Here is a 14,530-nt window from a genome sequence, read left to right on the forward strand (position 1 = left end):
TGTATAATCACAATTTGTTGGCCTTCAAATAGGTTCAGATGTATTTTTGGGTATCGTAGAGAATATGTTTTGCAGCACACATATGAGTATCATGAAGAACGTTGTTCTTAATATCATTGAAAACTGTACTTTGAACTGCACCAAGGTATGCTTTTGAACACAATAAAATTTTGACCCCATTTTGTCAATCCCATGAAGCCTTGCTTCCCGGAACTACTGAAACACTGAAGTCGCTTGACTGGTTTGAGTAATAAGTTGTGTAGACCATTTGAAATATCGTGAACAAAATGGCATCAAGTGGATCTCAACTACCCGAACAAATCGACGAGAATTTCCTACTCTGCGGGATCTGTTGTGAACGATATAAGAATCCCAAAATTCTGCCGTGTCTGCACAGCTTCTGTGAGCCTTGTCTGTTTAAGTTGGCAGATGAGATGGGCGCCATTACCTGTCCAATATGCCGTAGAGTTCATGAACTCACCGACACTGGCGTGGCAGGAATCCAGGTCAACATCTTCCTGAATGATTTAATCGCACTATTTGAAGAACAGAAGAACGTAAACACTTTAAAGAAATGCGACGGGTGTGAACAAGGCGATGTGACAAAGTACTGTACCGTCTGTTCGTTTGATTTTTGCATTATCTGCGCCACAACACACGGTAAGCTTCCCACAACGAAATCTCATCGCCTGCTCCGCTTTGATGAATATATGGCGGCAAAGTCCTCCGACCCAGCCTCGGTTCAGCCTCCTATCTATTGTAACACACATCAAGATTACCAGGTCAAATTCTACTGTGATACCTGCAACGGGACGATCTGTCCGATGTGTGCTGCATTAGATCATCCTTTGACAAAACACCAGTACCGATGTGTCAAAGACGCGGCAAAGGAATTCACCAAAAACGTAAGTGTAGTCATTGACAAAGTGAAAGTGAAAGAAACTGAAGCCAACAATAGCAAACTCAAAGTGCAGCAAATATTTGAGTCTCTAGAAAAGTCTTTCCAAAGACAAGAGGAAAGCTTGAGAAAACACATCCGTCAAACCGTTGATGAAACAACGCGTCTGATACAGGAAAATGGCAACAAACTACTGACAGAGTTGAAAGGTGAATACGAAAAACGGAAGGTTAACTTGACTGCACAATTGAAAGAACTTGACATTGCTGAGAATGACCTGACAAGTACTCGTGAATATGTTGAGAAACTGCTGCATTATGGGAACGCTTCACAGCTAATGACTGCAAAGAAGGAGGTTGATCATCAAACAGAAGAATTGTTGAAAGTACAGACACAGGTAGAGCCAGTGGAAGGTGACTACATGGAGTTTCAACCATGTGATGACTTCTGTAGGGGGAAGAGTCTTGGAACAATAAAATTCCTCCTGACTTTGTACAAAGTGGAGTCAATCACTCCAACAGTTCGAGTTGGCGAAGACATCGCATGTACCATTCGAAGCGCCAATGAATCAAGCCTAAACAAGGAAGAGGTATCACATCGTGTCAAAGTTGAAGCTGAGATGAAGACACCTGACGGTAACACAGAGAAAGTGGAAGTCAAGGACAATGAGAATGGAACAATGACTTTGAAAACACGTGTAGAGGTAGAGGGGGAACATGAATTGTCAGTGACAGTATGTAAGAAACCAGTAGAAGGATCACCGGTTAACATTAAGGTTATCGCTAAGAAAGGGTTGATGTGTAAATTTGGGGAGAAAGGTTCAGGGATCGGTCAGTTTAATAACATATGGGGTTTGACAATGATGAGAAACGGTGACGTGTTGGTTGCTGAGTATGGCAATCAAAGATTACAAAGTTTTACTGTAAATGGAAGACATCGGAAGATGTTCAAGTTTGCAAATGTCAGTAATTTCTATCCCTATGATGCAGCTGTATCAGTGAATGGTAATGTCTTTACTACAGACAGTGGAAATAAGCAGGTAATTATCTGTGATGAGAATGGTGAACTAATCAGGTGTTTTGGAAAGGGTAAGATTCAGTTTCCTATTGGTATCGATATCAATCCAGTCAATGGAAGGGTTTATGTTGTAGACCACACTGCACATTGTATTCACATTTACGATCAAGACGGCAATCATATCAAGTCATTCGGTTGTAACGGAAGTCAGGGGGGTCAGTTTAGCTATCCCTACTTTGTCTGTATTGACGCCATCGGCAATGTCTATGTATCAGACACTCATAACCATAGAATCCAAGTGTTCAATGGTGACGGTCAGTTCCTCTATACATTTGGCTCCCTTGAAAGCGGTGATGGTCAGATGAACTGGCCCCGGGGAGTTGTTGTGGATAAACATGGCTATGTGTATGTCGCAGATCACAACAATAACAGAATTGTGAAATACGAATCGAATGGTAAATTTGTTTGCCGTATCGATGATGTAAGTGACGGTCTTAACTATCCTATCGGTGTCTGTGTCACTGACGATGAAAGCGTTATAGTTAGTGATTACGGTAACAGTTGCATTAAAGTTTTTACGCAATAATTGTGTAATTAATAATTAATTCTGTATTTAGTAATTAGTTACATGGTGTGTTATTGCATGTTCTCTTGATGAGTGTAAATGGTCCTCATATTTCGTGCAATATTTCAAAGTCCGGTGGAGAATACCATAAAGAGAATAAAACTTGAACATCCATCAAACTGCGAGCAAAATACAAAGTGATTTGTAGAAAGAATAATGCAATATCACAGGTAAATTACTTTTAAGTTTGCATTTGTTTAGTGACGCATGATTTGGTCAGTACAATTATATGTCTGTTCCATGGCTATGTTTTTTTCTGAAATTTACTAGTGTATCGGTTTATCGATTAATTTATTGAGTAACTCGTGAGTTTGAGAATTTAAATTTCAGATACAGGCCGGTCTCATGGTAATGTTTTAGTAAAATTTACCAGAGTGTACATTATTTTAAAAGGCCAGCAGCTGAAACTATTGCTGTTTTTCACTATTATCGTTTCTAATGTCAAGACAGTTTCTTGTTGCACAACCCCAAGTATGTTGGATACAAGGTGCTCAGATTGTCAACTCAACCTGTACACGTGTAAAAATACCGTTTTTGTTGTCATGTGAATTCTGCGCCCGACTATAATCCAAAATTGAATTTTAACAGTGAATTTTTATGCTGTGAAATTGACAAAAAATGAAACATGCTTTGGTGAGTAGAACAATAACTGTCATACAAACTTTAAACACAAATATTAAAAACCGCGCGCATCAATTTTAATAACAAATTGAAAAAAGTCACTATAGATAAAACTAATTTTCATAAATTCAGTTGTGTTGTTAAGTTGCAGGCTATTTTCGTTACTTCTGTATTTAAGTGGTTTTTTTTCCTTCTCGTGTCTATGTATAGACAGAGAAGGTATTAGAGTTGAAAACCAGTGTGCTGCTGTCAAGTACTTCCGTCTGTCAAGACTTCCGTCTGTCAAGATCCGTTGACGTCATGCCATTGTGATGGGTCATATCATAAACTGGTGGGGGTGTTCATGGCTCAGGTTGAGGTGTGGGAGAACGATTTTGAGCTATGACAAAAATCAAAAGGGACTTAGCGGCATAGCCACAGTGTTAAGCCTTTCTCCAAGGTTTCTTAGTTGACTACAATCTATTACAGACGACTGAGCTGACGTTAGGGGTACTCACTTTGTGTTTGCTCACTCTGTGAGCGCTAGTGTTTGGTACTGAGTTGCGTGGATATCCCCTCATGGCCTCACGTGATCTTGGCCTGTTGCATAATCTGCAGAGATGATCATATGCCTCCGCGAGTCTGAAAACTGTCATTGTGTAAGCCTGTCGGCATTTTCCTTGCATTTTTTCTCATTTAATTTTGCAAAATATCGGCGAGCACCTCAATATTTCAAGATAACCCTTTCTTCCCAATCGTTTCCTGGAGTTTCAGAGTCATATGAACGAAAATGAGTGAAAGTTTTAGACAGGAAAATCGGACGTCGGCCATGTTGCAATGTTTACAGTACAATCAGAAGTTTACGTGGAGGAATTAACCAACAAACACTATTCATGATGCCCGCCCTCTAGAGGCAGACCCTCCTATATGAAGTACCACATTTGATGCTTGTGGAAAGCTTGACCACACAATGGAGCATTTAAACTTTTAGAAAATGACAAACTGAATAGAAGCTATTCAGAAAATGTCAAATACTGCGGAAAAATGCGCAAATATTCAATATAAACAGGTTAACTGACTGGTCAGCTATAAAAACAATGAAAATGTTTATGATCCAAAGTTTTTGAGATGCGCACATTTTAACAAATACAGAAATTATTAACATTATAAATATAAGACCAAACTATTTTTTCAGGGATGGGACAGGTTGGAAATGAGGGGTGAGAGACAAAGGCACTCCTATTGCTGCATGTGGATGCAGCCACACCATTTCATTTACAGCATACTTATTCACTGTGTTGTGTTCAAGTTCCATATTGTACTGACTGTCATACAAGGATAACATGAGCAAATCAATCAAATTAGAAAAGGATCAATGCTGTTGTGTGGATTTTGCTGAACATGGCTGATTTTAATATTTCGCCCTATATATTTGGTATCCAGCAAAGGCATATTTTGATGTAAAGTCAAAATTAACACTACATTGCTGACAATATTTTACCGTTTCTGCATGAACTTTTCTTTTTTAAATTATAGTATATTAGTACTTCAAACAGATTAACAGTTATCGTGATGTCAACCCATAATTTTACATCACAAAGACTGTAATTCTGCCAATTTTTTTTGTTTTTCAGTCATTTTATAAATTTTGCACTGCACAAGATGATTGAACAAATTGCAATGTTTGAATTTGTAAACTCAAAGAATAAAAATCCTTTGGTCACAGATTAAATTATTTTTTAAAAAGAAATTTACTCTTAAACACTTTTAGCATATATTCTTTACACGGTCATGTATTTCAAGGAAAATATGCCTATTAAAACAGTAATTTCTTCACTTTCAATTTTTTTTCAATACTATGACAATTATCAGCCATGAGGTTATACAAACACAAGACCAGATAAGCGTTTTTCATCATTTTCACAGGACTCTTTGGAAAATCCATTAAAAACAGTTAAAAGTGACTTAAAATGATCACTTGGTATACATTTAATTTACAGATGCCAGGTTGTGTATTTCACATGCACTCAGGTCAGTAAGGAAGTGCGTCATTACTATTTTGGACTGTGAATTCTTATTTCTGAATTATTTAACTTTTTTCCCACATTGAACTATCTTTAGGCAGTTTATACTGTAGCTTAGAATTTTTTTGATTGATGTATTTAATCATCTTTTGGGTTCTTTGGGTCCATATTTCACCTCATGCCCCTACATCATCAACTATTTACCAACAACTCCATGCCAACAACCAATTACCTGACCTGGCCACACATTAGAGAAGGTACAGCGTCATTGACGGTATTTTTTTCCAAATTTCAGCATAATTTTCTTGCGATGATATTTTATAGTAATTGTGCCTATTCCACATTCGTGCATTGAACTAAAATGTTTTTATGACTTTTAGTGTAAATGTTGTACCTCCACCTTCAGAGGGCGAAAGATTGGAAGCTTTACCATTCACTCAGTTGAGAGAAGATGTTATGAGTTTGTTTTGAAATTAGGAAACCAGGGAACGATGTACACAGTCAGACTTGAATGTCATAATTATTTATTTATTTTCGTTGGAAATATTTCTTTTCATGATGCAGTTGTAATACAAGTGACAAATCTAAATATATCGCTTTGCGGCCTCACACTTTACATGATGTCATGCAATCTTAGTATACAGGGTAGCAAACAATTGCTCTTTGAAGCACTGCTTTGTTGTTTCTCTGTTATGGAAGTACTAAAATACAAAGAGTAAATGCACACTTCTATACCGTCCTTGCTTCTGTTTGTCATGCGCTTGGCCTAATCAGTCCCTTTGCTTTTGCAAGGCAGCGGACTCCACGGCTGTGCGTATGCACATCAAACAGTGGAAATGAATCACCTTGTCGCCGAAGAGCTTATCAGAACTGTCCTATCAAAATGAAGAAAAAGAGCGATTTTATAAAAATGTTTTTTCCGATCTTAAAATTTAAGAAGATTCTGCGAGCAACACGCAAAGTTCCTGTGAAATCGATTGGTAGAGTTTTCTAGTTGCACGCATCATTGCACTCTGTTTTCATTGATGGGAACAAAATAATGGAAAGAATCATGAAATTTGCGCTAACACATTATGCATATCTGCCGATTTAGAATATCGTAATATTGATTATTACCTTTGTAATGTTTTGTGTTTTAGGCCAGTAAATTTGAACATTGAACATTTCTTTGAATTCTTGTCTCTGAGTAGAGTTAAATCCATCAGTCTGCTTCGATATAATTTTAGTCCAATATCAATGGAACGTGAGAAACGTTTATCTATTCTCTGCGTTAAAACCATCTCATGATTTAACGCCATCGCGAAAAATAATTAGAAGCTCTGCGCCATATTCGAAGATGAAGGTGATTCATCAATAGCAAGTTCAGCTCTGACGACACATTGTCGACCCAACGCATATAAAACTTTACAGTGTTATCTGACCAAATTGCAGTCATATGTTTTGATTATTGACATGTGAAGACGCATCGACACACGCACAACTTTAGGGCCTGGGATAGTAACGACTTACATACACACATCGTCGACAGAAGGATGTATAGGGACAGCAAACCAAGCTGTTCGTGAGAAAATAGTACTAGCGACGGGTAGGCACAAGTTTTCTCACATCAAAGAGCGGATTATTATATTCATTTTTCATCAGTGTGGGAAATGCATACACTTCAGCGGACAAATATGAAAAATGCCCAAGGGTGGACAGGGAGTGGTTTTAAATGTTTTCAACGGTATGAAGATGGGGATGTGGTAAACATATGTTGGCGCTGTTCATCGGCAGCCTTTCAGCTCGTCTCTCCGTTTTTTAAGGATTTTACAGTTTTAAAAAGTCGTCTCAGTGCCGAACAGTTTTTATCTGTTGTTTTAAGTGTTTGAGGACCCTTCTGGACTTTTAGCCCTACTTTTTATCATTCCTGGAGGGAGCAAACTTCACTGAGTTTTCTACTTGTGTGTGCGCAACGTTGGTGATTTTGGAAAATGGCTACCCGACCGTCCTTATTACGTAAGACTCTTTGTTCAAGGTGGAATCCTGTCAATTCACTGTTCAGACCGCGAGGACGCAAGGCAGGACTGAAACACCCAAAGCCCAGGTATCGTATTCAAACAGTTGTTACCTACCATCGGGCCAGACGGTTGTCTAGGGAATGTTTTCGAACAAGTGTGCTACGGCAGTTAGGCGATCAAGCACTGTCAAAGATGAACCAAAGACCATTCAAAGTTTTGTTAGTCACCGCACTTTTCAGCCAGCTGATGCCAAACGAGAATCAGTCTTGGTGAAATTCCAATAGTATCCAGGTGTTTACAAAAGCTACAAATGAAATCTGCTCTGTGGAATGCTCGCTCAATAACGAGTAAAATAGGCGCCATCGCAACAACTTTGGTTGAAGAGAAACTGGATATTTTAGTCATCACTGAGACATGGTTGAAAGGCCAAACTGATCCCACCATCGCAGAATTTAACTCATCAATTCATGGCTATACAATACACCAGAGGTCTCGGTCTGCACGGAGAGGTGGCGGCGTAGCTGTGATCGCACGTTCAAACTTAAAAGTTGTTGAGAAGAGATCTGGTTCCTTTAATTCTTTCGAATCATTGGACATCACTCTAAAATCTGCCAGTCAGTCGTTACATATTATCGCCATCTACCGACCTCCTAAATCGTCGAAAAACAAGGCAACTATAAATGATTTCATCACGGAGTTCTCCACTTTACTTGAAACTGCCATTATACCTTCGCCTGGTCATCTCATAATAGCAGGGGACTTTAATATTCACTTCGAAGATGCGACCTCACCTGATACAGTAAAGTTATCAAACCTGTTACAGTCGATGGTATTACAACAACACGTTCAACACTCTACTCATGCCATGGCCACACCCTGGTCTACTCATAACACGTACAACAGACCAGTTTTTACATTCAGTTACTGTTGAACACTTCATGAACTCCGATCATGGCATCGTGCAATTTGATTTAAATGTACAGCGACCACCAAACCAAAAGACCACAATCACGCGACGGAACTTTCGGTCCATCAATGGCGAAGATTTCCAAGACAAGGTTGTGACAAAACTTGCAAACTACCCACGAAATGTCGGTGTTGAAAGCCTCTCTGAATTTTTCCATGATGGTGTCACAGATGTTTTGGATAGTGTTGCCCCAGTCTCTGAAAAAGTCATGATTGAGAAGAGACGCGTCCCATGGTTTTCTGAAGATCTTTTGCCATTAAGAAAACAGCTGCGACAGTTAGAGAGAAAATGGCGCCGCACAAAACTCGAAATCGATTCTCAAATATTCACTGCAAAGCGATATGAATACTTCCGTCGTTGTGATGAGATTAAAGCGAGCTATCATCGGAATCGAATACAAGAGGCTGACACCAAGAGATTGTATAAGATCATTGCTGAGTTGTCTGACACTAGAACAACCAATTCTAACGTCCTTCCAAGTAACATTCCCGTGACAGAAATTCCTACAAAATTCATCGACTTCTTTGATAGTAAGGTGTTGAAACTTCGTGAGGGCCTTGGCACTCAAACTCCTTGCATTGATCGTGATGACATCCTACCAATCCACACATTTACTAACTTTAATTCTGTTACAACAGATGAAGTAACATCGTTGGTTAAGCAAGCGTCTTCAAAAACATGCGACCTTGACCCACTGCCGGCAAGCTGTATCAAAGATCATATCAATGCTTTCGCACCTTTCTTGGCCATTTTGTTTAATGCGTCACTTTCTACCGGCATAGTTCCCAGTCATTTCAAATCGGCCATCATCAGACCACTGCTTAAGAAACCTGATCTGGACAAGAACATTAAAAATTACAGACCCGTATCAAATTTGTCATTTTATCGAAAATCCTTGAGCGGATTGTAGCTTCGCAACTAAACATTCATCTAAGCAAATTTATTTGTTTTACCAAATGTCAAAGCGCATATCGTGCTAACCACAGTACTGAGACTGCTCTTGTGCGTGTCCACAATGACATCATGCTGGCCCTGAATGAGAAAAAGGATGTTCTGCTCATCATGCTAGATCTATCTGCCGCATTTGACACCATCGATCACGAGGTGGCTTCTACATAGACTTGAATTTCGTTTTGGCATTACTGGCACAGCTTTGTCTTGGTTCCGGTCGTATTTGTTAAATCGTGATCAACACGTCAAGGTGGGCTCTTCAACATCGTCGAATTCATCCATGAAGTTTGGTGTCCCACAAGGTTCAGTGTTAGGACCTATCCTCTTTACCTTGTACACGGCTCCACTAGAAGATGTAATTATTGCTCACGATCTTGATTATATGATGTATGCGGATGATACGCAAATCTATGTTGTCTGTAACAATCCAAATGACGTGAAAGTCATGCTGAGACGTGTGTCGACGAAATTCGCGGATGGATGAAATGTAACTTGCTAGTTCTCAACGATAATAAGACAGAGGTCGTCCACTTCTCATCGCGCCTTAAATCAGATACTGTACCACTGACCAGCCTGAGAGTAGGTGAAATCAACATCATTCCTTCTCTCTCCGTTCGGAATTTAGGTGTTTCTCTCAGCAGTGATGGCTCCATGTCAAATCATATAAGTCAGATCTGCAGGAATGGTTATTTTTCATTATCTAGGATAAGCAAGATACGTAATTTACTGGATAAAGCAACCACAGAGAAATTAATCCACGCGTTTGTCACTTCCCGATTGGACTATTGTAATAGTCTCCTCTATGGTGTCCACAAAGATCAACTTGCACGTCTCCAATCAGTCCAAAACGCTGCAGCTCGCCTCGTTAGCCGTACACGTAGATTTTGTCACATCACTCCAGTTTTAACTGATCTGCATTGGCTTCCAATAGAGGCTCGCATTATATTTAAAGTTTTGCTACTTACCTTTAAAGTTGTTCATGGAATCGCACCACTTTACTTGAAAGAACTGACCGAAATGTATGTCCCATCCAGAGACCTGCGATCATCGAACTCCGTACGGTTAGTGCCACCACGAGGGAAGTTTAATAAAGCGTACGGTCAAAGAGCCTTTTCTGTGTGTGCACCTGATTTATGGAATTCTTTGCCGCATGAAATTCGTACTGCTCAAACTATTGACTGTTTTAAACGTGGTTTAAAGACACATCTTTTTACTAAGTACTATTCATAGGTCCATTTATGTTTTTACAGGGACTACTCAATTCTATATTTTATTCTATTGGAATCGGTTTTAACTGGACACTATATTTTATCTCATTTTTTAATTTTTAATTCATCATTTCATTTTTTAAGTCAATTCCGAGTTGTTTTACTATTTGATAACTTTGTCTATTTTTTGTCCTTTATTGTATGTACAATGCACTGAGACGTATGTGTAGTGCGTTTGTTAAGAATTAAATAATAATAATAAATAATAATAATAATGTGGTAAACATATTTAATGCATGATCGGTGAGATCGGTGTCGGTGAGATAGCAATGGTAGCTTTTGTTAGGGGTGTCAAGAGGTCACCAGAGGGTGTTTGTGGTTGGGGAGAGGGTCGGCTGGAAGGTTTCAGACGGCGAGTGGCAGGAAGAGAAGTTGATTGATTGGAGAGAAACACTTATCAAACCTAATGGTATCGGCAACTCGGACAGTTAAACGTTTTGAACATAGTTTGCTTTTCCCTCAAAGTTTTGTTTAGAAAGTATAATCATCTCCAGTGGCGATATCTTGAATTCCACAAATCATCTCACTGCCTTTGGGTTACAGAGCAGCGTATCATGAAACGGCGCTATGTATAAACGCCCTGCATCGAATTCATTTCTCACTCACGATGCAAGTCACAGCGCCCTCTAACTACTGACTTCCTTTCCAAGTGTAAGCTAAAGATATACACTACACACAATGATTGCCTACATATCGTGCATGCACTGTATATTTGAAGCTCTCTCTCTCTGATCTATTCCTGTATGGCTGACAAAGAAACCATCCAGAGTAATTGTAGAATCCATGAGGTGCTAAGAACCTACAACTTCTGATTAACTAAAACAATTTATTGTAAGTCTTCTTAAATCATGAACATTTTCTGCAGTAAGAAAATGAGAAGAGCTGTGTCAGACATAACGTCATCTCTCATCGGAGGTATCTTTTCAGGTGTGTTTTTGTTTTATCGCCCTGTGTTGACAATTTAGGATGGGTTACACTTGAACCGTTAAGATGAAGAGATTGCTAGAAAATATAATCGTGATAGCATCAACATAGTAGGTTTGATAGCTTATCATGTGTACAAGTACAAACAGGTATGGAAGTAGAGGTATTTCTGTGCGCGTTTGCGCACCTGGTTGTGTTTGTACCGTGGTCCATTCAAATTCCAGGTTTAACTCTACTGTCGTTCATTATTTCCATTAGGTATATCGCTGCAGGTACACGACTTTTATAAGCTTTTCTTATAACAGTGATAGATACATTGTAGTGAACATAGTGACACGGTGGGCAGTTTCCATCGAGACTATGAATATTTGTCAGGCAATGGACTATATTTGCTATTTCTATTACAATTATGAATAATTGATACATAACTTTCCTTGGCTGTGTTTCTTACAACGAGAGTAATTAACTCTTGAGTTATTGATGGTGAAACATATAGCTGGTGAATAATTTCACAACGCGAGTTAAACCACTCTCATTGACTGTTTCTAACCAGTGTTTAGTTTGTCAGCATAACTATGATCAATCGTAGGAATGTTCTGGAAAGGGATTTACAATTACCATGGAATTCCCATCATCAATCAAGATAGGGCAACCCTTCATTTCTATGATAATGAGAAACCCAGATATGTTACAGTAAAATCAAATGAGCTGAAGGGATGTTTTGATTGTTGTGCGAGCACACAAAATGATCTAGTCAAAACCATGTCAAACCTTTGCTCTACACGTTTTTTTCAACCGTTTCAAATGAGAATTTGTGACAGTCCCATTGTGTTGAATACGGTAGTTTACCCCGGATTATAGGAGATTTGGGGCAAAAGTGTCAAACTTTGTCTTTTAGAGGTCGAGAAAACTTAAAACTATGCTCTTTCATGACAAAGAATAAATATATGACGCTGTACAACTTCGAAATTCATTTGACAAGAGGCAGAATAAGTTTTACAAACTCTGTAAATGACGACCATATTACTTTTATTCTCCATAAGAGAAACTTTGACTTGTTCACAATATTTCATCAAATTTTCATTGCTGTATTTTTGGGCTAGCTAAGATTTAAAATCACCGTCATGAGACACTATAACTTTGTACTTCTACACTTAAAGGAAACCGTCGTCGATTGTGCGAGTTTCTTGTTTACAAACAATGTATTTCGTGCACGATACCTAGATGCACCTCATTATCATAGCTGCAACATTTAAATTATACGATGTAGATTATGACAGACATGTTTTAACGTTTTAATCACCATCGTACCTTGGATACAGTGTTTACATTGGTCGTATTTGTCCCAAACGACCTTGGAGCGCAGGTCCGACAACTGTATCTCTTTACTATGCAATATCCATCATTTCACCATTTGCAACATGTTTATGGAGAAGAACCACGAGTAATATAGAAGAGAAAGTGTTCCATTGTCAACGATTGAAGCAATAGACTTAATTCATGAATACTACATAAAATCCACTTAACTCTGCGATTTATGAAGGACTGTTTGTTCCATTTGTTTCATTCACTTCACTTTGTTAATAGACTTCTTGTGAATAAATGATTGATTCGAAGAAGATCGCTACTTTCTACCTTTCTCCGAGGATGGGTCAATAAATTTAATTTACATATTTATAGGGATCACGTTATTCTGAGAGAAAAACAGTATGGAAAGTTGCTGGCTAACTCTAGCTGCTATAATTGTAGCCCGGAGGCGGAGAAATGTTTGTTGGTTGTCATTATGTCAGCTCTCAGGTCCTGAGGACTGGTAACTACATCCATCGCATTAACACCCCCCCCCCCCAAAAAAAAAAAACAAAAAAAAACAAAAAAAAAAAAACAACAAAAAACAATTAACAAAAACCCCAAAAAACAAACAAAAAACAAAAAACAAACACTCACACACGAACCGGGGGCTTCCTATTATTGCGGCACGCCCACCCAAGCTGACTACAGCATCTTGATACCTCCGAGCACAACACAGCATAGCACAGACAAACGCCCTCTTTCGGCCATTTAGCAAAACTGTAACTGAATGACACAATTCATATCTTGTATTCCGCATTGCAGAACAAACTTTCAATTTGCTAACTTCCAGATATCTCTGATATACTTCTCTGATATATTAGGGTTACGGACCAGATGGTCGAGCCAAAAAATGCAACTGAATGATACAATTCGTGACTGGTACGCAATTCAAAAATACACCACCGCATTTCAAAAACATGTTGACCCAAACACCAAAGTAGGAAAAACACAACAAAGAAACCAGGATGACAACTCCCCATAAATCCACGCTTTCCCACACAATTGTTGTTCAAATTACCCCACCACAACTTACACAAATAGGTGGCCATGTAACCGAAAATGCTCCGGGACTTTACAAACTTAGTAAGTTCACACGATCTAAGAATCTCAGAAGCATACAATGAATAAAGTTGATCATACACATACCACCTCCCTTGATGTACCCCCCTAGGTTTGTAGTTTGTGAGAGGAGCCGTAAATTCATTTGCATAATTTTGGCAGATACTGGTACTATTGTATCATACTTTTCTTTCACATATTCTTTCTGTAAACTGGAAAGGGGGCTGGAAAGGTAATTGATTGACATCTCTATTTGATATTTGCCACGCTTTTCATATTTGTAAATTTTCGAAAAAATATGAATTAATATAAAATCAACAAATCTAAAGAAAACAACCTTCTTTACTCGAACAATCTTCTTTTCTTCGTATTCTCTTGGTGTTGTTCATCAATTAATTGGTTGGTTTTGTTTTGTTATCTGTCTTTTGCAATCTTTGCCAAAGTATTAAACTGAATCCTTTTATAATTTCTGTATAATTTAGAGGCCGTGTGGAATATTACATGCACAAACGTTTCTAAACATGATCCCTAGATCATTGACTCGCCTGTAAAAGTGCTATTAATATTACACTATCAGCACAATTTGTTGGACGTCAATAGCTTTAGATGTATTTTCTTGGTTTCGTAGAGAATAATGTCTTACAGAACAAAGGTTATGAAGAACGTTGTTCTTAACATCATTGAAAACTATACTTTGAACCGTACCGAGGCCTGCTTTGACCCCAATGAAAATTTTGACCCCATTTTATCTATCCCATGAAGCCTTGCTTCCCGGAACTACTATAACACTAAAGTCGCTTGACTTGTTTGAGTAATAAGCTGCGTAGATCATTTGAAATATCGTGAACAA

The 14,530-nt window shown here is 38.5% G+C and overlaps 2 protein-coding genes across 2 annotated transcripts; both read left to right on the forward strand.

Annotated features, from left to right (window-relative positions):
- Positions 1–287: 287 nt before the first annotated feature.
- LOC139136301 (tripartite motif-containing protein 2-like) lies at positions 288–2,501 on the forward strand. Its single transcript, XM_070704027.1, has one exon. It carries the CDS (start codon positions 288–290, stop codon positions 2,499–2,501), a length of 2,214 nt encoding a protein of 737 aa, XP_070560128.1.
- Positions 2,502–8,021: 5,520 nt separating this feature from the next.
- Positions 8,022–9,038, forward strand: LOC139136302 (uncharacterized). Its single transcript, XM_070704028.1, has one exon. The coding sequence runs from the start codon at positions 8,022–8,024 to the stop codon at positions 9,036–9,038; it is 1,017 nt and encodes a 338-aa protein (XP_070560129.1).
- The last annotated feature ends 5,492 nt before the right edge of the window (positions 9,039–14,530 follow it).

Source organism: Ptychodera flava, chromosome 7 (assembly GCF_041260155.1).
Source record: "Ptychodera flava strain L36383 chromosome 7, AS_Pfla_20210202, whole genome shotgun sequence".
In the NCBI taxonomy this organism is placed as follows: domain Eukaryota; kingdom Metazoa; phylum Hemichordata; class Enteropneusta; family Ptychoderidae; genus Ptychodera; species Ptychodera flava.